Source organism: Maniola hyperantus, chromosome 1 (genome assembly GCF_902806685.2).
Source record: "Maniola hyperantus chromosome 1, iAphHyp1.2, whole genome shotgun sequence".
NCBI lineage: Eukaryota > Metazoa > Arthropoda > Insecta > Lepidoptera > Nymphalidae > Maniola > Maniola hyperantus.
The window spans coordinates 2574291-2599756 of record NC_048536.1 but is presented as its reverse complement, the minus strand read 5'-3'; the positions used below and the strand labels follow the sequence as shown (position 1 = coordinate 2599756).

General features: G+C 38.9%; 2 protein-coding genes across 2 annotated transcripts; one reads left to right on the top strand and one right to left on the bottom strand.

The window, feature by feature from the left end:
* Window positions 1-678: 678 nt before the first annotated feature.
* On the top strand, window positions 679-18689 carry c11.1 (maestro heat like repeat family protein c11.1). The gene is given in 14 exon segments (XM_069500476.1): window positions 679-852; window positions 948-1125; window positions 2865-3036; window positions 5949-6138; window positions 6377-9215; window positions 9566-9719; window positions 11046-11195; window positions 11840-11950; window positions 12408-12622; window positions 13580-13777; window positions 14766-15048; window positions 15477-15548; window positions 15550-15715; window positions 16131-18689. Coding segments are annotated over 14 exon segments (4947 nt in total). The 5' UTR covers window positions 679-821; the 3' UTR covers window positions 16319-18689.
* On the bottom strand, window positions 18686-25051 carry LOC117985824 (uncharacterized). The gene is made up of 8 exons (XM_034972621.2): window positions 24766-25051; window positions 24035-24262; window positions 23506-23639; window positions 22367-22652; window positions 21628-21722; window positions 20789-20909; window positions 19818-19948; window positions 18686-18758 (listed from the first exon to the last, which is right to left on the bottom strand). The coding sequence occupies exons 1-8, from the start codon at window positions 25033-25035 to the stop codon at window positions 18686-18688; spliced, it is 1338 nt and encodes a 445-aa protein (XP_034828512.2). The 5' UTR covers window positions 25036-25051.
* Between the last annotated feature and the right edge of the window lie 415 nt (window positions 25052-25466).

Below are 25466 nucleotides of genomic sequence, written 5' to 3'. Positions count from 1 at the left end.
ATTTAATAATACCGTAAGTACCTATGTACTTAGTTGCATTTCAAATTAAACTTTATATTAAATTAGAAGGTTACAAACAGATAAGTAATCAAACGCCATTAATTTAAGACTGAGTATTTATATGTTACAACTAGCGGATGCCTGCAACTTCGTCCACCTGGATTTACGTATTTACTTGGGATAGATGGATGGACGGAGGTATGGACGGATGGACAGACAGACACACTTTCGCATTTAAAATATTAGTATGGACTATGGATACCTGTCAAGTGCCAGTTGGTCTCACATACGAAGGGTTCTGTACCATAGTACATAATATTGTGATTAAAGTCAACTAGTTAATTATTTGTTCATGAACACATTTTATTTTTTATTTTTCATGTAACCACAAATACATAGTTTTCGGGTTTTTCCCTTTAGTTATGCTATAATAATACCTACCTACCCGCCTAGGTCAACGGGAAGTAGTTACTTACCCGATAGGTTTCTTGACAGACACGATAGGCAGACAATGAAGTGATCGGAACCCTAAAAAACAAAAATGTAACGTTGCTGTAAAAAAAGTAACTTTTTAGAAAACAAACTTTTGATTCAAGCTAATGTTGGCGGCACATATTTAATAACTTGGCAGCACTGTCATTCACGAGCTGTCATTTTCATTTTGACAGAACAATCACTTTCAAGTTTCAAGTTTCATGAGTTGTTACTTGTTTGTGCGGTGTTAAATGGTTGTAAATTATTATACACAGGTTTTATAAAAAATATGTATTTTGTAGAATAATATTGTGATTGGTTTAATCGACTTCCATGTAGCTGCGAAAATGTCTTCGGCAAAAGCTGACTGTTTGAAAGGTGGTTAAATTACAACTTTTTACATCATGTTTACCCTGGTAGGTGGGTAGGTGTTTTGATGTATATTTGATTTATTTATTGAATTGGTTTTGCAGATACCGTGACAGTGCTAATAAACGCTATAGGTGATAGCGATAACACTGTGAACAATGTTGTAATTAAATCCCTGACGAAGATAGCCAATGTACATCCAAATGAAGTGATCGAAATATTCTGCGAGTTCTACCGGAACACGGTCAAGTCTAACGTGACACAGCTGGGCAATATTGTAAAGTACGTATTTCTTTTCATCATCATCATCATCATCATCATCATCATCATCATCAACTGATAGACGCCCACTGCTGGAAATACTGCTATAAAATACTGGTAAAACTACTAAAAAATTTATACACAAAGCGATTCGCATCATATCCATAATTAAAAAAAAAAAAGATTTATATCAATATGGACATAAGTCTCTTGTAGGGACTTCTACATGCCACCCTGAATCCAGCGGCTCCCTGCAACTCACTTTATATCATCAGTCCACCTAGTGGGGGTCTTCCAACACTACTTTCCTGTGCGAGGTTGCCATTCCAGCATTTCCTATCAGTTCTTTAAATTATGTGGCCTGCCAATTGCCACTTCAGCTTCCCAACCTGCTGAGCTATGAGCATATTTCTTGTACCCAGAATTAAGTAAACTCATAAACACCTAGGTCAATATTGAATTTTCTCTATAAATTAAACTTTTTTAAATAAGTTAGTGATTATTTAGTCAGTGTTGGCCCTACTGTCACCTAGTTCGCCTATAATAGAAGCCATACATCGGTAATCCTAATTTAATGTAGATATGTCCAATATCATGTGTCCACAGTTTTTGCACTTCAGCCTTGTACGGTTTTATATATGACTCACTGTGTATACAGTTCCATATTATTTTCCATTCTATATTACAGGTGACACATTTGTTTGTTACTGGCCCATTTTGACGATTTTGGTAGGAGCTCTCTTGGGATTATAATGTGGTGGGTTCCCAGGCCCTTCTGCATACAACTCAACTAAGAGAACGAGATTTCAACTCTTAGGTTTTACAGCAGATGTTAGTGATACTAAAATTTGATTCCCAATATTGTGACACTAGATTATGCCAGCAACTTCGACTGTGTGGATTAAGGTTTTTAAAAATCCTGTGGGAACTCTTTGATTTTCCGGTATAAAAAGTAGCCTATGTCCTTCTCCGGAATGCAAGCTATCACGGTACCAAATTTCGTCAAAATCGTTGAATGGATGGGCCGTGAAAAGCTAGCAGACAGACAGACACACACTTTCGCAATTATAATATTAGTATGGATGTATAAAAGTAATTGCAATAGAGTCAAATCTCTCTTCTTGCTCTTTTAACATTAAATAGATTAAACAAACATTGGGAAAACTCGAAGCACTTCTGATATAGACGCATCAGCAAAAGCTGCTTAGTCCATTAAAAATAATAATAAGAAATACTTTTAATAGACGTCTTCTACCATAAGGTCAAGGAGGTTCTAAAAAAAAAGTTGATGAAAGAAGATGAAACAGAAGATATTTCTAATTACAGTGGACCCCCGGTAATCCGGCCCCTCTCTAATCCGGCACCCCCTGTAATCCAACATAGTCTATTATTTATCATTGAATACTTTTTTGTCAATCTTCGCTAAATGCATGATTGAACAAGTTATAACTTGTATGCACCACCACAATTGTGCTCGACGCGTAGGGTATTGTTTTGATTCTGAATATTCAGATTGCTTAGTTTGAATACACAATGAAGTACTTCAGAGTACGTATATATGTATATATATCATAGAATCTTATCATTGGATCTGTAATTTGTCGGATTACAAGGTACTCTTTTGTAAAAAAATCCGGACTATAGGGGATCTTAGACAGTACTCTATAATCCGACAAACTCGGTAGTCCGACACTGCCCTGCAAAATGTTTGTCAGATTACCGAGGGTCCACTGTATAAACTTTAAACTTTTCCCTTGCAGAGTTCTAGAGCAGACATGTGTGAATCAAGTGAAAAAGTTGGATCAGAAGGTAGCAGCGGAGTTGGTGAATGCAATGCTGCGTGCTATGACAGAGAACCCGTCCTATGAGCCCATGGTGCAGATGGGTGCTTCAGCCGTGCTTGTAGCTATCAGCCATGAGTACTTGGATGTGGTAAGTCCCTATTTTTTTCCCCCTGCCATAAAGCACTATTATATAATGGCAGCTTTATTGCTACTGCCATCTAGCCTTCATGATCATCATCATCATGATCAAGCCATCGCTGGCTCACTACAGAGCACGGGTCTCCTCTCAGAGTGAGAAGGGTTTTGGCCATAGTCTACCATGCTGGCCATGTGCGGATTGGTAGACTTCACACACCTTTGGGAACAGGTTTCCTCACGATGTTTTCCTTCACCGTTAAAGCAAGTGATATTTAATTACTTAAAATGCACATAACTCCATTAGAGTTAGAGGTGCGTGCCCGGGATCGAACCCCCGACCTCCGATTAGAAGGTGGATGTCCTAACCAATAGGCTATCACAGCTTAAACGTCCATCCCATCATCACAGCACATCAGCCATCTAGCCTTATGAGCTGATAAGTAATATTATTCTAGCTTAAACTTCTACTTATGTTTAATTATGGAAATTATACATAAGTAGAAGTTTAAGCTAGAATAATATTACTTATCAGCTCATAAGGCTAGATGGCCAAATTATTAGGATATGAATTAAGTATAATAAGTAAATATATGTAAAATTAGAATTCAAATTAATATCACATTAAGTATTAGAGCATTAGCTATAAGATTTTCAAAATACAGCATATATATTAAATAAATAAAAGCTTTTACTGGCCTCCATAGGTACTAGACCATGCCAAATGCTATGAACGCTAACGAAAAAAAACAACTTCAAAACTTGTTTAAAACATTTCCAAAGTAGTCACATGAAGGTGAAAATGTAAATTAGTTGAGGAAAATATTCATAACATAAGCATAAAATATTTTATAAATAGTAATTAGGCTACTTGACTACATGATAAATATGTAAATATAATAAACTAGCTGATGCCCGCGACTTCGTCCGCGTGAAATTAGGTTTTTTAAAAACTCCGTGGGAGTTATTTGATTTTCCGGGATAAAAAGTAGCCTATCACTTTCCAGGTCTTTATGCAAAAAATCACGTCAATGCGATTCACCGTTGCGACGTGATTGAAAGATAAACCAACGAACAAACACACTTTTGCATTTATAATAGGGGTACTGACTAGCTGATGCCCGAGACTTCGTACGCGTGGATTTAGGTTAAAATCGTGTGGGAACTCTTTGATTTTCCGGGATAAAAGGTAGACTATGTCACTCTCCTGGTCTTAAACTGTACCCATGCAAAAAAACACGTCAATTCGTTGCTCCGTTGCGACATGATTGAAAGACAAACCAACAAACAAACACACTTTCGCATTTGTAAAATGGGTATTGATATGTAAATTCAGTTCTTAACATTTTTGATTTTGGCCACATGTCAGACATACACAACAAGTTTATTAAAACTGTTGTGTTGTCTAGGTACAGTACGCGCGGCGAGAGTTTGGCTTTGACCGTTATTGCGCAGAAATCAGAAATTGGGTATCAACGGGCAATTAGTGGGGTGCGGGGCGGGTGTGTAGGCGCACGCGGTGCTCTGATTGGCGCTCCACTGCTCCAGTCGTTCCCTGCCTCTGTTTGTACAATCACGTTCACAAGTGAATTGCTATTTTCGTTAATTGTTTATTATATAAGAATCTGAATAGCACTGCTGCTAAGACTTTTTTTTAATGTTAACTTTTGTATTTAATAATTATTTTAAGTTTTCTTTTGTTTGTATGTACCAATTTTACATGTATCTTGGAATAAATAATTTTATTAAAAAACAATTATTTAGAATTTTCATCGCTGTCTCTGTAAACTTTAAAAGGAAATAAACATTTTATATAAGTAAAATAACTATCAATAGTTTTAATAAATGAAGAAGTTTATCTATTTCGTATTATTTTCTAGCATTATTACCACTGTACATGAATTTTGACCCACTCAAATATCCAACCTGGTACATAAAAAAGGAAAAGTATTGTGTGCGTGACAGTACCCATGCGCAGTAATCCCCTCCACCCGAAGGTCAAAGCCAAACTCTCGCCGCGCGATCTGTACTCATATTATGACCCCACGTCGTTGCCCCATTATAATATCATGCAAAGGCTTGACACAATATGTCCAGAAGATCTTTTTAGGGTGCCACTGGGACCCTATTACTGAGCTTCCACTATCCGTCCGTCTGTCTGTCCGTCTATCCGTCCATCTGTCTGTCTGTCAGCGGGCTGTATCTCATGAGCCTGAGACAACCCTCCACCTCCCATGGCCCCACCAACCTCTCGGTTATATAGGCCGAATCGCGGGAGGGCGCCCGGTACTTGCTCTTAGCGTTTTCCCGGGGCGCCTTCTTGACTCCCTACAAATTATTTTATGTCTCTTCCTTGTCCCTTATGCTCACTCTCCCCCCTTGGGGCTAGTCATCACTAGTACAGCTGAAATCCCCGCTGCTGCTCCTCCGTGGTGCCGGCCTGGCACTTGTACGCTTCGCCTCTTATGCCAATGGTGCGCAAATTCCCGTAGCCGGTTGCAGTTCCCCTCCGATGACACGAGGTCCGTGTAGAAGACCGGCCCCACTTCCCCGCGTACGATGCATCTCCTGAACCGTAATAAGCAGAAAGTTGAAATTTTCACAGAATGTTTATTTCTATTGCCGCTAGAACAACAAATAATAAAAATTTCAAAACGGCCTCCATGAAATTAAATATACTTAAAAATGACATTTCTTGTATAATGGTACGGAACCCTTCAGGCTTGTGCTTGCCTACAATCACACCAAGTGGTAAGTGATGAGATGATGCTGCCTAGTGCCTATATGGAGCGCACTTGCCTAAAAGATGCCTATTCACTCTTCTTTACAATATCCCACAAGCGTCAAGCCTATGCTAAATATTGCCATGCTGTCACTTGTAACATAAACACAGTAGGGATTAATATAGGCTATGGTCATGTCTAGGTACTTCGCGCGCTGATCACTCAAATGTCCCCCGCGTCGTTGCCGCACTACACTATCGCGCACACGCTGGGCACGCTCGCCGCGGTCAACACACACGGAGTTGTACCACACGTCAAGGAAATCCTGTGCAAAATGCTACCCTTGCTGCCACTTGTCAAGCCAGACGGAGTCAGACAAGCTTTTGCTTATGGTGAGTTACTATTTTTCTTTCTATATTTTTTCTAAAGAACTTACAATAGTTTTTCTTATCAAATTTTTAATGTCCTTTTCCATTTTATCTTAAACAAAATTGATTTGATACTGTGTGAAAATGAATGCCATCCTATTTGAATTTGTGAAAAAGAATAAAGTTGTGTAGAAAAATATGTGATTTTTTAATCTTTATGATGAAATAAAATAACTAAAAAGTATAATTTTTCTACTTACAGCATTTGGCCATTTCGCAGTCGCAGTTTCCGAACAAATAGGCGACAATGTTGAAAATGAGAACATTACGTCGATAAAAGAAAATTTTGTAACGGAATTCTCTATAGTTTTCGACGTGTTATACAATCAATGGCTACCCTCACATGAGCCCAAAGTAGCGGAATCAGTACTCGAAGCGTTAGGCCCTATCACTAGACTCATACCAGAAAGACAATTCAATGAAACAGTTAATAAATTTGTACTGTCTTTACTATCCCTGTATCGCAAACCAGTTATTAATTTCTACTGTATTAGTCAATGCATATCCTATCTATTGTCACCATCTCCTTTGAATCCAAAACTAACACTAAATGATAGCGTAATAAATGCTATTAATAGTGTCATGTTCAATCTAGTTCTTGTAGAACCAGATTACGACCAACCTCATACTGTCAAAAACCATTTCGAGGTTCTACGTTGCTTCGATCATATGGCAGGACAGTTTCCAGATCACACAGTTGAGAATTTGCTGCACAATTGCAAGAACAATCAAGAGAAAGAAAGAATGAAAGCTGTAATAGTTTTAACCCATTTGACCACGTCATCGCAAATTTTTATTGAAAATTTTGCTCCTAAATTCGTAGCGATTTTGAAAGTAATGACAGCCATGGAACAAGGTGTCAAGATGAAGAAATTGCTTGTTAAAGCAATAGTTGGTCTTGTTTATAGAAATTGTATAATGGCCCCTGAAGATTTTGCGATGGTCGAATTTATAATAAAGCATTGCAGTTATGAGGGACCGCCGAATGTGTCGAAAATTGAAATTGTGGAGTTGCACGATACTTGTAGAAGTTCTCTTATTCTTATGTGCAACACAGTCACAAGTGTCCGGACTCAGTTACAGAATTTATTACTCACTGCTCTAACCGTGGATGATTTTTCTAAATCCATGTCAACAGTGTGTCACTGCCTGACTTCTTTGTTGCAAAACAATTCTGATGTTATTGCAGATGAACAGTCCGATAAGGCGAGCGACTTACAATGTTCTCCAGACTTAGTTTTCGTACGATGCTTAACGCATATAGTCGATCCCGACCAGACTGAAACCAACAAAAATCTGCTCATATTCTTGGAAGAATTTTCTGGTGATGTGCACAAGAATTTAAAGAATTCTTGGACAATAGAAATCCAGAGATTGTTGAAATTTGTGGAAAAGAATGAATCCAAAGAGCAATGGCACGGAATGCTTTTGGATCTTTTAGTGTCTGCTGTGGAACAAGTTAACAGCAACAAATGGGTTGAAACAATATCAACGTTAATATCTCAACAAGTTATGTCCAAGAAACAATCGCCCATGATTAAAGGTGTTTCTCTTCAGTATTTAGCTATACTGTCATGCCATATGTCTAATGCTGCAATTATTGAATCTGTTCTCAAGATAATACTATTCGCTCTCAAATCTATTCCAATGGAAAGCGTCGATTATGTTAGTAAAGCAGTAGGTATTGCATCAAGAGAACACGGCGAATTTGTCCTTAACGAAATCGATGCAACATATAAAGAAAATGAAGGAAAACGTGGAAATAAATTACTTAACTTTTTATCATCAAGATCGGCAAAAAATGAAGCTGAATTAGGGGTTGTTAAATATGCAGTTATAACCTGTTATGGAAAAGTAGCATGTGACTGCTTAGATGTACTCGTACTTGCTAGATTGGGCGAAAATGTTACAGCAATACTTTTTGAAATACTAAAATCGAATCCACCCTTTGATTTGTGTAAGGCTAGTGTTACGACTCTTTACGAGATAGCCAAAGCGTTATACCCCGCTTCGCATCATAATGTGACCTTGAGAAACCGCTGGCAACTACTAAATGGCGTTTTGGAACAGATATACAACAGTAATCTTGATAAAAGGAACGTTGAACTGTACCCTATTATAGTTAAAGCTTCGAAAGCTTTAACAAAGCTACAAAAAGGGATATTGCCTGAAGAAAGAAATACAATACTGAGAGTTCTCTTTAACAGTATATTTGGTGAACTATCATCTTTCAAAAGGAAATACGAAATCGAGGGAAATGGGGATAAAAATGATTTACTCGCGAAAACACTAAATGATTCCTTATCGCTTTTGCACGAATTAATTAGGGAGTTGATTATCCAATCGACTTGTTTAAGTACGATAGATGATATAGTGACTTTATTAATGGAATGGATCCGCCATGATAACGACGAGATTCGGACAGCAGCCATGTTAATCCTGCAAGTTGTATTCGACGCGTATATAAGAAATGTTAAATTGAATTACGAAACGCCGAGCAAATTTGGCCAAATGGGATATCTGCTTGGACTTTTAGTTCCCGGAGTCGCAGATGCCAACTTCCCTGTAAGATTAAGTACTGTCGATTGTGTTAAACTGATCATTCAAATACAAGATCTATACGAAGGTCATACAATCGAGCCTGACGATGAATGTATGGCGAGTCTGTCTCATTTACAGAATAATATACTGACGAATGATTTGAATATGATAAGTGATTATTGTACGAAATTGTGCGATACTATATCGCCGAAAATTCCACATTTGCACACAATGCAGTTTATAGAAAGTTTGCTTCAAGGGTATGACAATCAGGAGTTTAGAAGTGTTGGAATCAGTTCAGTATTGGATTCTTTTATAGTGAAGAAAGGCCAAGATCTGTTTCAGAGTATAGAAAGGATTGTCGAAATACTATTGTTGACGATGGACGATGTCAACGATGAAGCCCGCATGCGGTTAATGAGGCCGTTAACGTCTTTGACAAGGCATCATTCCAATGCTGTCACAGCTGTTCTGTTGGCACAAAGGATTCCTTTAAGACCGTAAGTATTAAATGTGCTCATATGTTGCTATTTATATCACCTTTTCTGTATGGGTAACTCAAACAAAACAGAAATTCAAATCTTAATATATAAAAGGAAAAGGTGATTGACTGACTGACTGATCTATCACACACACACACGCTCAAACTACTGGACGGATCGGGCTGAAATTTGGCATGCAAATACCTATTATAAAGTAGGCGTCCGCTAAGAAAGGATTTTAGATAATTCAACCCCTAAAGGGTTGAAATAGGAGTTTAAAACTTGTGTAGCCCAAGTATTTGTATACATACAATATACATGTTGCAGTCTTCTAAAGCTGGTAAAGATGTTAAAATGCATTGTTGCAGATGCGTAATAGCTTGTTGGCGATACCTAGCTCGCGACGAGAGTCTGTCTTCGGTCATAGTTGATAACTTCCTTCGACTGATGACATCCGTTGAGCTGTATGAGGACCCCTACCATATTACGGATAATCACATTGCGGCGTTACAACCTTTAACTGTAAGTTAAAAGACTATACGATTCAATTTCATTGTTCAAATAAGGTCTTTTAAATCGTCAAAACTATTCCCTACTTATGGAATGAATTTGTTCACCATTAAAACTATCAGTCACTGTAAGTAACTATCAGTAAGGGTGGTCCACAGAGAATTCAACCTCAAGAGTACGCATATACAAGGTTTTACATGGAAACAAAATCGTAAAATGTTGACGGGGGGACAGCGGAGAATGCTTTGTTGTGATTGGTGGATTCAAAAGTCACGTAATCAAAATAATGTGCGGAATGAGGGTACCGAACGGGCGTGGGCCGACTTTTATGCTAAGCCTATGCTTGGCGATGGTCATATGCAGGCAGTTTTCAATTCAGCGGCTCCCTGCGACTCGCCTGATGTCATCCGTCCTCCTAGTAAGGGGTCTGCCAACGGTACGCTTTCCAGTGCGAGGTTGCCATTCCACCGCCTTGGGACCCCAACATCTAACGGTTTTTTTAACTATGTGCCCTGCTAACTGCCACTTCCGCTTTGTAGCCCGCTGAGCTATATGTCGGTTACTCTGATTCTCCTACGGATCTCCTCATTTCTGATTTGATCTCTAGAGAAACTCCAAGCATAGCTCTCTCCATTGCTCGCTGAGTGACTAAGCTTTCTTACGAGGCCCATAATTAGCGACCATGTCTCACATCCATATTTTAACATGCACTGTTCGAAGACTTTGGTCTTCAAGCACTGTACTGTAATTGAAGTCAAACAGGAGTCTACTAATATGTCGTATCCTTATACATGGGAGTACAGACTATGGGCCGGTTGTTTCAAACCATTGGTCTTCGTAAGATACGTTCGTTAAAATTTAACAGACGTAGACGAATTTTAACATCTGTTAATTTAAGAGCGTTGCTTCATTGTACAAAAAACTGTTCGTCATTGTTATTTTGGTTACGAAACTAACCCTAAAAATTAACTTACTTTTCCGTATCCTTTTTTATTTCATTTTATATTCAATTATATAGTTATTGATATTGCTACTTCGCATTTTAAACACTTTTTCTTTTAAAAAAAAACTACCATTAAAATCATTGAATTCAATTGATTCCATTATAATTTGTAAATAAAATAATCCGTTTGTAAGAAGTATGAAGTTACGAACTGATTGGACGATCACCAATGGTGTCAGCACTGGTTAACGTAAACGTAACATTTTAACGAACGTTAGCGCTAATAGATGCTGAATCAACGCTTTTTCTTTTCTTACGTTCGTTAGCGCCATATTTAAAGGTTACGTGTCCGTCAAAATTTGTTGAAACAACCGGCCCTTAATCGTTTGTTCCAGCTAATCAGTGCTTTAGGCGAAATGCTGCAAGAGGAAACGATGCGACCAATCTGTCTGGCCAAGTTCGCTTTGCTATTCGCGGTGCTTTACACTTCAGTGGCGTGCTACATAGACGCCTCGCCACCGGCGTATGCCGTGCCTGCAAACAAGGTATGATGCATCATTGATTTACCGGTAAGGGATGCTGGGCTAATTTGTATGAACCCTGGGCGAGGCTAACAGAGACGTAGTTATGGCACGCGACAGGTCGAGATGGATATCGGGATATGAGGACAGGGGGGGGGATTGTGATATAGTTTAGCTCCTTCATAGGTAAGGGTTTTTCTGCCGTAATTTGTTTTAGTTTTGGGTAAGACAAATTACGTATATTTTAGGACAAATAAGGTATTCTTATGGGTATTAAAATTTATTGACCACATTCAGTATTAAAGTATTTATTAAAAGTTAATTTAAAACGAAAAAATATTGGTGCTATGACTGCCTTGTCTGCCTTGTCTTGTGAGGCAATTTGAACTACAGTATGCGGCAGAAAGTAATGTACATCGGCCTTTAGAATAACGTTTCGGCTTTGTAGAGCGTTGTCTCTGTCACTCATACCTATGTGACGTTTTGTCAGAGACAATGCTCTACAAAACCGCTATCTCTTTGTAAATGTACATTACTTTCTGCCGCGTACTGTATTCAAAACGGAGTCCAATCTGAACGAGGCATATGACTGCATTGTATACAGATCTTACCGAGGCATAATAATTATGTTCATGTACCTAATAAACAATTGGTTCTTCGACATCAAGGGGCAGGAGCGGTTCGGCTTCATCCCCAACAGAGAAGCCATCAAGCTGTCGCCCGCCAAGATCACTATCAATACCTTCAATATGTTCCTGGAGAGGGCCGACTGCTATAAGGTGAGTCTATAATGCGTCATGTAAGTTGAAAACTGGACTGTTATATTTAGGGGGGTCATGTAAGGTTTCAGCAATTCCAGCCAGATAAATGTCAAAAATAAGTTATTTAGATTTTCGATTGGACTTTTAAATTTTTGTCACTTCGTCTTCTTCCATCGTCTTTTTAAAAATCCGACTTACTTGAACGATCCACAAAAATCCTTCGATTTCCAGAATCTATAAAAATAAAAGGAAAAGCTCTCTGATTGAATGACTGATTGACTGACTGACTGATCTATCAACGCACAGCTCAAACTACTGGACGGATCGGGCTGAAATTTGGCATGCAGATAGCTATTATGACGTAGATATTCACTAAAAAAGGATTTTTGAAAAATCAACCCCTAAGGGGGTAAAATAGAGGTTTGAAATTTGTGTAGCTAGTCTTTTAATAGGAAGCTATTTCTTCTTGGTTCAGGTAAAGGAAGCCTGTTCCTTGTGCCTGACGATAGAGCACGGGGACAGTTCGGCCACTCTGCTGGAGTTGGCGCCAATATTGGGCGGCGCGCTATCGCGGTCGTGCCCGGGACAGTTGGCCAAGTTGGTGGAGCGCTTGGGCCAATACGCGCGCTCAGCTTTGCCACCGCAACGATGCGCCGCACTTGCACTATTAGCAGATTTGTTGAACTATAGGTAAGTAAACTAAGTTCTGCTGGAGTTGGCGCCCATATTGGGCGGAGATTTATCGCGTTCTTGTCCGGGACAGCTGGCCAAGTTGGTGGAGCGCTTGGGCCAATACGCGAGCTCCAATTTATCGCCGCAACGATGCGCCGCTCTTGCACTATTAGTGGACTTGTTAAACTATAGGTAAGTAAACTCCTGGAGTTGGCGCAAATATTGGATGGCGAACTTTGGAAAGTTCGCGCAAGTGTCTGGCACAGTTTGCCAAGTTGGTGAGGTGCTTGGGCCAACTTACCCCCTTTTTTTAACGCTGGGAAATGCGTTTACGTATCCCCCCTCGTGGAAGCTAGCCAGCTAACCAGCCAGCCAACCAACTGGAGGGAAAGTATGTGGGACTCGCCGGCCGAGAGGCGACCGGAATACTCGGTAAACTCCGTCGCCTGGTAACTGGTTCACGGGAACGCCGAAGCAAACTACCGCGACCCAGTCAGCGACATCCGCCGAGGCGGACCCTCCACCGGGGACCCCGCTCACGAGGTCCCCACACCGCACGTCCGAGGCGCACCGACCAAGTGCGTGCGCCTCCCGACCCGGGGACCTAACGGGCAACAACTGCAGACTCCGCGCACGTCGCCCGCGTCCCATCCTCCGCCTCGTCCGCTGCGCCCTCTGATAGTCAGAGGGACACCCGGAGAAACCTCCTCCCTGCCAGGCCATCTGCCACTGCGTCTTCCGGTGCGCGGTCGCCACTCCAGCACCTTGGGACCCAAACGTCTATCGGTTTTACGAACTATGTGCCCTGCCATTGCCACTTCAGCTTCGCAATCCGTTGAGCTACGTCGGTTGCTCTAGTTCTCCTACGGATCTCCTCATTTCTGATTTGATCACGTAGAGAAACTCCAAGCTCTCTCCATCGCCCTGTAGACTCATTTACACTAAATTAATTTCTCTTTAATCTAATTTTAACAGGTGCAATGACAACCCTGTCCTCATAGAATCGGTACTAGCAACCCTCAACACGGGTTGGAAAGACTCTGACCCACGCGTTAGAGCTGCGTGCCTGCGCGGCGCGGCCAACGTTGGCCAACTGAGAGACCAACACCGCGCCCAAGCCTTACCGGCTGCGTTGGCTGCCCTCAGCCAAGGCGTGGATGCGCAGAAAACTCCGTGAGTGTAATTATCAATAACTCTAGAAAGCCTCATCACGGGTTGAAAGGACTCGGACCAACGCGAGAGCGTTGTGCCTCGTGGCGCGGCCTACGTTGGCCAGCTGCGAGACCAACACCGCACCCAGTCTTACCGGCTGCGTTCGCCACGCTCAGGCAAGCCTTTAACGCGCAGAAAACTCTCAGTCAAGTAAAACAGTTTACAAAATCATATACCCACAGGGTGTAACAAGAACGCTAACAAAAACGAACACAGGTGATAGTACTGATGTTGCGTAAGTAGGCCACTCGGAGTAAATTCCGTGTCGTATGCGAGGCATTGACCCCAGTTTTGTACGCTATACATTGCGGGTTTGAAAAATACTAAATCACTAATACTACAAAATGAAGCCAACGGTTATTGGTATTGGATTGTGTTTAGGTAGTATAACAATAACGCTAAGTTTTTGCTGGCGTTCTGGTTACACCCTGTATGTATCCCCTGTATCACCCAGTTTTAAGTACAGCTGTAAGTGCCGCAAATTGCTAATGCGTGTGGCCGCCATTTTAGTGACGTCAGCACTAGACTGAAGTTTAGAGCTGATGGTATAATTTTTATTTCGGCTGACGTCAAAATGACGTCATTTCGATGTTAATGAGACATGGTTCCAGCGCAATAGCAATTTGCGGGACTTATAACATCAATATAAACATTGGCACCGATTCCGTTGTCTTTCTCTAAACTAAATTTAGAGTATCTGCATCCTTTTCTTTTTAACAATGCTAAAAAGGGACAAAACAGGAACTTTACATTTAAAGACTCTAAATTTTAGTGCACGCTACAAATTTAAACAGTGCGACTGTGCGCTAAAATCACGGGTTTTACCATCTAAACATTAAATTTAAAACTGTCAAACTGCGTCTGTCCTTTTCATATTACATTAGTAAGAAGAGGATGCGAATACTCTAAAATTAGGTTGTGCTCAGAATCAGTACCATTCTCACAACAGGTCAGCCATAGACAACGTGCCCCTAGCAGCCATCCAAGGCCTGAGCCGCCTGCTCACAGAAACAGACCAAATCGACAAAGAGTTCGACCGTGAACTAGTCTCGATCTCGCAGAAGATACGGCCGTTCATGAACACAGACTGTGCGCTGTTGAGGGAGAACTCTATACGGCTATTCGGTATAATCGTGGGGTTGGTCACGTCTGACGCGTTGGTGGACCAAGGCGTTGGGTCTCTGCCTTGCTTCTTATTGCACTTGTGCGATAATAACTCCGCTGTTGTAAGGGTAAGTGTTCAGTTTTTATAATTTACAAACTAAAATCTTTGATTAAATTAGGCCGTAGGGCACAACAGGCCAACCATTAGACAACATATCTCTAGCAGCCATCCAAGGCGTAAGCCGCTCGCTCACAGAAACAGACAAAAAATAAAGACTCAAAAGGGCTAGAACCTAGAGCCATAAAACCAGTTAAAAAAAGACAAGAAGTTCAACCGTGAACTATGTAGTCTCGATCTCGCAGAAGATACGGCCGTTCATGAACACAGACTGTGCGCCTAAAAATGGCCGTCCTGCAATTGTGCAGCATGCGGCAGGAGTAGGCCACTCTGCCAAGATAACATCGAAGAGATGAGGTATGCCGCATGCCTCAATGCTGCACTGTGTTTCTTTTCAAACAGCCTGTGTGTGTAAAGGGTCTATCTATTTATTTCCAGGCCTCCAAATTCACTCTTCGCCGGGTTTTCAAAACGTTTAACGTTAAAAAGTCGAACGATTTCGTCCAAACCCCACCTTGTGGACGAAGGCCGGTTGTATCTGGACGAGTTTCTGTGGGCGTTGGTCCGTCAGCTCGCGGACGAGATGCCGGGCGGCATAACCAAGTGTCTGCACAGCGCTGTTAACTACCTGCACTGTGCGAGGGACGAGATCAAACCACACGCCGCGTTGTTGTTAGGTAAGTGCACAAACAGCAAAATAGTTAGGTTTATACCCGTCCAATGTGGTGTCATCATCATCATCATTATCAACCCATCGCCGGCTCACTACAGAGCACGGGTCTCCTTTCAGAGTGAGAAGGATTTTGGCCAGTCTACCACGCTGGCCATGTGCGGATTGGTAGACTTCACACACCTTTGAGAACATTATGGGGAACTCTCAGGCATGCAGGTTTCCTCACGATGTTTTCCTTTTACCGTTAAAGCAAGTGATATTTAATTACTTAAAATGCACATAACTCCGGAAAGTTAGATAGATAAATTTCATTAGATAAATAATTAATTTCATATCATTTCTGACAATTCAAATCAGTTTTAAAAATAATCTTACACTAATTAATTATTGGTAATCATAAGTACCGTGGTACCCCTCAGGTGTGCTGTACTCAGAACTATACCGTATAAAAGAGAAATACCCCGAAGAAACCGAACTAGACCCTGACATAACTCGCAGCGCACGCACTAGACTCCTCACACTGATCAAAGAGCCCAGCGCACAGGTGCGACAAAACGCCGCCATGGCTCTCGCTAACATCTGTCTAGTGTCTGCGCTGGACGGATGACCGGGGCGGAATACGATGATAATGATTGCGATGGACGATGGCAGCTATCTCGTCCGTATGACTAAAAAGGATTTGGCTCATATAAACCGATTGAGGAAGCTTAAGAACTTATAGATCAAGTATGATACATTGATCATGTATGATACTGCCTCGTACGAGCCTATAGCCTCCAGTTTTACAACTTTTTGTATAATTATTTATAGTACGGCTCCACTAGTGCCGAACCATTACTGAAGTTAGCAAGTAGTTTCAAATGTTTTGTTAATAATTTTTTCTTAAAGTACGTACACATAAATGAAAGTGCTTTTTTCTAATATTTTTTTTGTGTTGTTTAAAACTATTGTAATGAAGTACATAATATTATTATGAGGAAATTATGATTATACAATTATTACATTTACAGATCTATTCTTTAAGTTTAAAATGTATCAATTCATCAATTATTTTGATTTTGTTTTCAATATTGCGTTTTTTATCAAATAAATTCCTATAATCACTTCGCTGTAACTCAATAATATATTCAATACCTACAGTAAAATGTTACCATATTGTTATTATAAAAGATGTTACCTACATGTAACAAAAGTAATATTTTTCATGTTATATAACATGATGTTACATATTTCGAGATCAGCTTAGCCAAAATAATTCCAAAATGAAATTAGATTTGTTGTTAGTTAGATCCTAGTTGAGCAATCGTTAGAAATTCTAGTTTTGAAAAAAGAATTAAAAAATATATTTTTGCATTTTCTAATAGTTAGGAGAAGTAAATTTAGTGACATATATTGAGTTCTTTTTATGCCTTACTATACTATGCCTAGGAAAAACTAGGTTTAATGAATTAATATAAGTTACATTAGATATATTAATTAGAATTATTGCTATTAGGTAGCTATGTAAAATTATATTATGAAGACTGCAATTGAAGAAAGATGTAGTTTAATTTAATTTAAAACAACTTTATTGTTAATAGATTTACAGAGAGTAAGAATACAGGATACACTTAAAACTTGTCACTAAAGTGATCTCTTCCAGTTTAATGATAAAGTTGAGTAGAATTAAGGAATTATTTTATCTTTGTAAGGGAAGGTTTACTTTTATTATGATTTATACCTTGCGAAACTTCGGTGCTTACACATTTAATTCTAAATGTTATATTGTATTACAAAACATAGTTATATTGTAATTAGTCATGTTATATAACATTATGATTCTAAAAAGAATTAAAAAAAAAGAAAAAATACTGAATTAAAAATGTATAATACGTAGGTAGTAGTTAACCAATGTGATAAAAACAATATATTGTTCAAGAATATCTCTTAGTTTTTTTCGCATTTGGGAATAATTAATTATCTAAGTAATTTTAATATATTATGAGTAAAATGTTATTAAGAAATACAGGGTGTAACCAGAACGCTAGCAAAAACTTTGCGTTATTATTTCTAAACACAATCCAATACCAATAACCATTTGCCTCATTTTGTAGTTTTAGTGATTTAGTATTTTTCAAATCTGCAATGTATGTATAGCGTGCAAAACTCGGGTCAATACCCCCGCCTACGACGCGTCATTGATTCCGAGTGGCCTACTTACGCAACGTTCGTTGACCTCTAGAGTCAGTCAGATGCTTTGTTTACAAAATATCGTGAACTTTTGCAAAATATGGGATTTTTTAAGTTCAGTTTTCGCGGTTTTTTTGTGGTATAATATCAGTAATCATCACTACTGTCACCAGTCTTCGTTTTGGCTGGCGTTCTGGTTACACCCTGTATGTAAGAAAATTCTATTCAGTAAGGACGTTCTCTGGACAGGTGAATCTGGTATCTATCTATCTAGCAAGTTATATTATGAGTCAACCTCGATATAGAATTGGTATTTTAACGAATAGCCCTGCATGCTGGTTATAGAATATTTGGTTCCATGTAAGATGAACTGAATATTCTCAAAGAGAACTATGGAATCCCAAATTGTTTTGTTTATGAAAATATAATGCTTTGTACACAAGTTAGTTATTTTAGTGGATTTTTGTTGTATATTTCAATGCTTTTTTGAAATACTTAGTTATATTTTGATATCTTCGTAAAAATCTTTAACTAGTTCGAAACCCTCTTTTTTTAGTTATCGTCAAAATTGCGTATGTACCTACCTAATTTAATTTTATAATTTGATCCCAATCAGTACTTAAATACAGTTAAAAACATACCTATTATAATATAATATATTTCTATTGTTTATTGTAAATTACAGTTTCAAAATCAAAGTAAATCAAAATTAAATACATAAAATATAATCTATCAAACAATATTTCTCTCTCATTTCTTTCTGTATGAATAACGTTATTGTTTACAATAAAATTGATTGAAAGTTTCAATTGTTTTTCATTTGTTTCTGTAATTTCATTTGAGCTTCACGCGCGGCTGTCAACTTACACACGTCACATCTGAAAAATACATATTACATTTTAGGGTTCCGTATCTCCAGAGAATAAAAAGAAACCAGAACCAGATTTTTATTTATTTATTTATTAACCGACTTCAAAAAAAGGAGGTTCTCAATTCGTCGGAATCATTTTTTTTTTAATGTATGTTCCCCGATTACTCAAAGACGCCTGGACTGATTTTGAAAATTCTTTTTTTGTTTGAAAGGGTATACTTCAAAGTTGGTCCCATTTAAATTTGGTGAAGATCTGATGAACATCTTCGAAGATAGATAATGGAACTCCTCAACGGATAAGAGTAAATTGCTCGCGATCAGTGTAATAGCTGTTTACTAACAGTAGATTTTTAACCAGGCATAGCATATTTTAATACCATGGGGCCACTAAAAATTGAGAAATAAATTTTTTTTACAAAAAAAAATAAAAACAGACTTCGATACACAAACACTAAAAATTGAAAAATAATTTAATTTATTACCGAATATATTATGTATACAAGAGTTGATATAGTTCCATAATAATATTTTTGGGGTCGGTGCCAATGAGGTGCCATTGTGGTGTTTTTTCATTGGAGAGATTCGCGCAGCTGAAGCTAATTGGCACCGGCACCAAAAATATTATTATGGAACTATATCAACTCTTGTATACATAATATATTCGGTAATAAATTAAATTATTTTTCAATTTTTAGTGTTTGTGTATCGAAGTCGGTTTTTATTTTTTTTGTAAATTTTTTTTAGATACAAGTTAGCCCTTGACTGCAATCTCACCTGGTGGTAAGTGATGATGCAGTCTAAGATGGAAGCGGGCTACCCTAGAAGGGGTATGGCAGTTTTTAATTAATCCATGCCCCTTGGTTTCTACACGGCATCGTACTGGAACGCTAAATTGCTTGGCGGCATGGCTTTGCTGGTAGGGTAGTAACTAGACACGGCCGAAGCCTCCCATCAGCCCAGACCAGAAATTATAAAATTCCAAACCCCTGCCAAGAATTGAACCCGGGACCTCCCACTAATAAGACCACTGCGCCAGGGAGGTCGTCAAAATGAAGACATAGCTTACCGCAAAGGCCTGGCGAGGTGGAACTTCCTGGTCGCACGGCAGTAGCCGCGCAACTGTCGCGCGTCCCATGCCGCTGACTCCATGCGCCATTCCGGCGACACGTATGGCGGCACGAGTTTTGGAAGAGTGAACTACACAAAATATTTTATAATTTGGTGCGAGTATCGTGTGGCAGGGCATGGTGCATAGTTTGTACAACCGATAGATGTTGAGGTCCCAAGGTGCTGGAATGGCGACCTCGCACCGGTCGACCTGGCGACGACGCAGCGTTGGAAGACCCCCCCCCACTAGGTGGACGGACGGCATCAGACGAGTCGCAGGGAGCCGTTGAATTCAGGCGGCGCAAACCGTGGCGTGTGGAAGTCCAGCAGTGGACGTCTATTGGTTGATGATGATGATGATCGTGTGGCCTAGTTGTGACAACGCATATCAGTCAATACCAATATAGAATTAAAATACCAAATTAGAAAGGAGTCGCGACCCTCAGCAATGAGAAATTCGGCTATTATCTAAAGATGATCGACACCAAAAAAAATTGAAATCTTTTTAAAAGGCATATCAAAAATTGTCAGTCTTAATTGGCATATCTTGCTACCTTAGATGAATTCTAAGCTTGGTACCTTCAAAAATATAGTACGATTCAAACGCGTGAAGTTAGCTTTGCGATCTTGCACATGGTATAATTATACACTCGAGAACGAAATCACTTAACGGGCGGTAGGTTCCACCTCAGTTTAAGCAAGCTTAAGCAAAGTAACTTCTCATCTCGACTATACAAAGACAAACACACAAGACACGTATAGTGAGAGAGAGAGACGCATCAAGGAACTGGCGGGAATGTAGGAGCGAGACGTGCGCTGTTACCCTCCCCGCTACATCGGACACCCAAAATGTGTGTTCTGTGCAACGTCGTGCGCAAACTTCAGGGGCGCATTTACATTTGAATCGTACTGTACCTACGTATCCCTTACCGGATTAGAAGGAGCCGGTGAGGCAGGCAAGGGAGCTTTCACGCTGGGCGCCGTCGTTGCCATCGCATTGCTCCTCTGAGCTGTGGTGGTGTAGCTATCATATATCAGCAGTTTGCGTTTTCTGCAGCAAATTGTACTTACTTATCATCTTTGAAAGTCGACCTACGATTTCGTTTTATCCTTAAGGGGGTTCCTTAGAGTGCTAAGCTGCTAAGTGCTGAGTTTCAAGTAAGTAGTTTCATTTCACGGCGTCGTTCCTTAAAACCCGGTGCGTAGGTATTTCTTTGCAATTTTATGAATAGCAAGTAAAAATGACAAAAAAAACAATAATACGGTCCCTGGTTATCTCATGCAGGGACCGAATTTCTGGTATTTTTTGTGGAGTTACCATACCAAAGTAGTTACCTACCGTTATGTTAATGTTAAAAATTAACGATTAAAATAACGATACCTACCCTTACCTAAATTCGTTAAAGTTATCTAGATACTATTAATAATACCGGTAAAAATATTGATACTTATACCGGTAATTATACACTTATCTGATATCTGTAAATAACGATGCGATGCCATGTACAAAGCAGTATCTGGCTTGACGCGTATTTACCATGAACTTACGATAAATAAAACGTTTAATCATTTTTAATCATTCATCATTGGTAAACAGTTACTATTTAAACGTTACCTTTTTAACGTAACATAACGAAACGGTTTTGTAGTTTTAACGCAATTTTTTTTAAATACTTAATGGTCCCGCCCCTGGGATTTCTGGGTTATAGGTACTTACTACATTATAGATACATTTTATTATTAAGTTTTATTATAATAATGTAACTTACTCTGGCGGGGCATCATCCAAGCTTAAGGCTGGTGTTATGACAACTCGAGGACGCGTGTTCTTTGCGTGTTCCAAGTTTTCGTCTGCTGGCTTCTCCTATAGGTATTAAAAAACTGAAGTGCGACATCCGAAAGTTGCAAAGCTTTCGTCTCGCTCAATCATACACGTGCTGCCCAGCCAAAGATATGCGTTTCATCACTGTGTTCGTTCGTTTCACTTTTTTAGAGTCGTCTCCACCCCAAAATGAAGCTTTGCTTCAAAAAATATTAGCTGTCGTGGCACACTTGATAGAAGCGAAGCTACCAATCTCACTCACTTGTATGACTTAGGTATGCCAAGCCCACGAGGTAGCGCGTTCGTTGTTTGTTTCATTTTTTGCCGTTAGGTGCTCACCCGAAAAGTAGGTGAGGTAAGGTTATGCTTATGTAATTATAGTGATAATTGATAAGGAATATTGATGAAGATGATACCTATGTACCTACCTAATTTGGTTACGTATGAGTTTTCTTGAAACAATCTGCCTTTAATACATCAATAGCTTATGTTAATGTATGGATCGAAATCCAAAGGTTCACATTCCACTCGTTAGTCTTTTATCGTACCAATAGGATTGTACCTATAGGTACCTATTCTTAGCCAAGCTCTATACTTTGGTTAGAGGAGAATACAAGTCATGGTGACCTTATACCTATTTTTTAGTATACTTAATATAGATTATTATCATCAGACTTTAAACTAACATAAGGTTGCTGGACATCCATTGGATTAGTCCAAACGATATCCTTAGGCTTATGCAGCAAGGTAAAAGGCGGCGCCCTTGCGTCCTTCCAATCGACCAATGTATGAATATCCTTCAAATGTGGATGCCTTATTCTATAGCAAGACGGTTTTGCTTTATACACCGTTTTAATGATTGGCTTTATTTCGCTATTGCGGTGATACGTCCTGTACGATGTTTCATAATTGAAGAGCATGTCTTCGAAATGTTTTTCGGTGGACATTTTGAGAAAATTATGTAAAATGTGTCTCAGAAATTATAAAACATAAGAAATCCTGTAAAATAACTCTCGAAATTTACAATCAATAATAATAATATGCAAATAGTTGAGAAAGAAATTCCAAAAGTTTGATATGAATGCAGACATGTGAAAGATGCCAAGATAAAGTGAAAACCATAAAGAGGTAATCATTCATCTAAGGTGAAAACCATGAAAACTAAGGACCACAGATTAAACATGTAGGTAAGTACTTAGTAAATACTATGTTTAATCTGTTCCTTTACGATACAAAGGAGATCTTCATGGAACAAGAAATCCGCTTATTTCTTTAACTGGTAATACCAAACACCTTTTTGCTTCGTAACAATTCAGATGATTCATAAAAATTAAAAATCTAGTTACTTTTTTAATTTGATTTATTTCATCTTAAAAACCACTTAAATAAAATTATGAAAAACATTTCAAATACGTTATACATAATAACAGTAACTTATATAAATATTTTTATAAAATAGGTAACTAAGTGAGAACTCGTCCAAACCTAATTAATAAAAAAATATTAGTTATGTAAGTAATAAATTAGGTAGATACACTGACTGATTAGCCTTTACAGGTTTAACGGCCCGAAGGTATCTTTCTATACGCGTCAACTAAAGCTGACTCATCACATATTCTGCACCTGAAAGCAAAATCAACGTAGGTAATTCAGAACAAAAATCTTGGACCCCACAAGCTGTTTCATCTAACCCAATTTAAAAACTCTTTATTGTGCAAAATTAAGTAATTTAAAGCTATGAAAAGGTGTCCACAGGTAGAATGCTTTATGCTACCAAAGAAGTTAAAGAACAAATCATCATTACGTAGTTAAAAGCTATGCTCACATCATGGGCTCTCGTGCGAGCCAGAACTCTCTGGTTGGATCGCAGTGCGCTCGTAATTGTTTATTGTCCCACGAGATAGTCTCCATGCGCCACTCTGGTGACACGTACGGCGGCTGTAGCTTCGGTAGATTCATCTAAGTTTGAAAGAAAAAATACTTAAAGGTAGACTGTAGGAAGTAGGAACTTGAAACCTAGTAAGTAGTTGGTAACGTAATATTTTCCTTGATTGAAGGTACGATTTATGATCACCAGTGAGAGCGCAGCGAGTCCGTAATTTTGTTCCATTTACCAAAAAATATCTTCAAAGTATATAAGTAAGTACCTACCTATATTTAAGTATCTTCTCATAGTACAAAGACTGACTTAAATCTTTTGAAGCACCTACTTAAGTAAGTACCTAACTAGGTAGGTAGCTGGTAGATAGTGGCACAGGGGTATGCGATAACAATGCGAGATACCCAAACATGCACACTGGAAGCAAAATATGTCTTTACTAAATACTAACTATAGTCTATCACGATATATTTACAGAATTAGCAGGCGTAGGAAGTTCCGGTAATGGCGCCTTCACTTGGGGCGGCAATGCCGCAACCGCCTCGCGCATGCCGCGGCGCGTCTCGCTGGTGTACATGTCAGTACACAGGATGCTGCGCGCAGTCGGATCGGCGATGTCGTCTATGCTCACCGCCGGCGCCATCACTAACCGGGGACGGGTCTTTTGAGCCATCTCTCTTTCTAAGTCGTCTTCTTTTTTCTCCTGTTAGGTACCAAATTGTAGTACACCAGTTTCTCTTTAAGCAGGTTGATAATTTAAAGTGTAGGGTAGGTACCTACCTACCACTAAAACTACCAAAATATTTCGTTATGTTACGTTAAAAAGATAGATAACGTTTATAATAGCGGTAATACCAGTTTGATTTACAAAGCGTTATTGTTTGTATTGTTACTTTAACAATAAATGCGTATCGAGCGAAGATGCTACCTACTTTGTAGGTACACAGCATCTTTAGATAGAGTTGCTCATACTCACAGAGTACAATATTATATATACTGGAACTCATACTGTCGGTAGGTATTGTTACTTTTACCGGTATTAATAACGATATCTAAATATCGTTAATGGATATCGTTATTTTAACGTTACTTTTACGCGTTAACATAACGGTATTTTGGTAACGCTACGAAAAAAATACGTCTACCGTTGATTCAGCCCTATTTCTACAACTAACAACATAGAAGTTTTAAATTTTAATAGCTTACAAACTGTTTCATAAGAGCGTGCGGGTTAGTCCTAACAATTTCCTTAGGGGCATGAGTCAGGCTGAAAGATGGAACATCTCCCTTCCATTCCGTCATCGTGTGCAGGTTGTTTACGTTCCTGTACGCTGAGGTATGCTCCTGTACAGGCTTAGGCTTAATCTTAAATACGGTCTTTGGGTACTCTCGAATCTCACCGTGACGATAATCTGTCTGATAAGTTGTTTCATATTGAAATAACATGGACTCGATCCTAAGTTGGGATTGTAACATTCTTATTTGTTTTCTTAGTTTTTCGCTATGCGATACAAATTATTATTATTCCGTTCGTGTAGAACAAGTAGAAAATATCTGCAATTGTCAGAAATAAATGTCACAATCACAGATTAAATATGTTAAAAGTAAATATAGGTATGTAACCTTTTCCAAACGTACGAAACATCCAAATAGTTTTTAATTCTGTCATTTAAACAAAGAGTATTTATAATGACAAGGTACGTTTTAATTTAAACTGCAGATCTTGTTATGGCTCCCTATAACAAAAATATCATTCAATTTGCATTTATATAATATGACTCTGAGAATATGACGGTTCGATCAAATCGCTATGGGTAGCTCATTCAATATGAGCAAATTGACACCCCGGCCGTATTTACCTAAGCTGATGGGCTGGTGAAGCCCACATGACTAACCATCTGATTTTA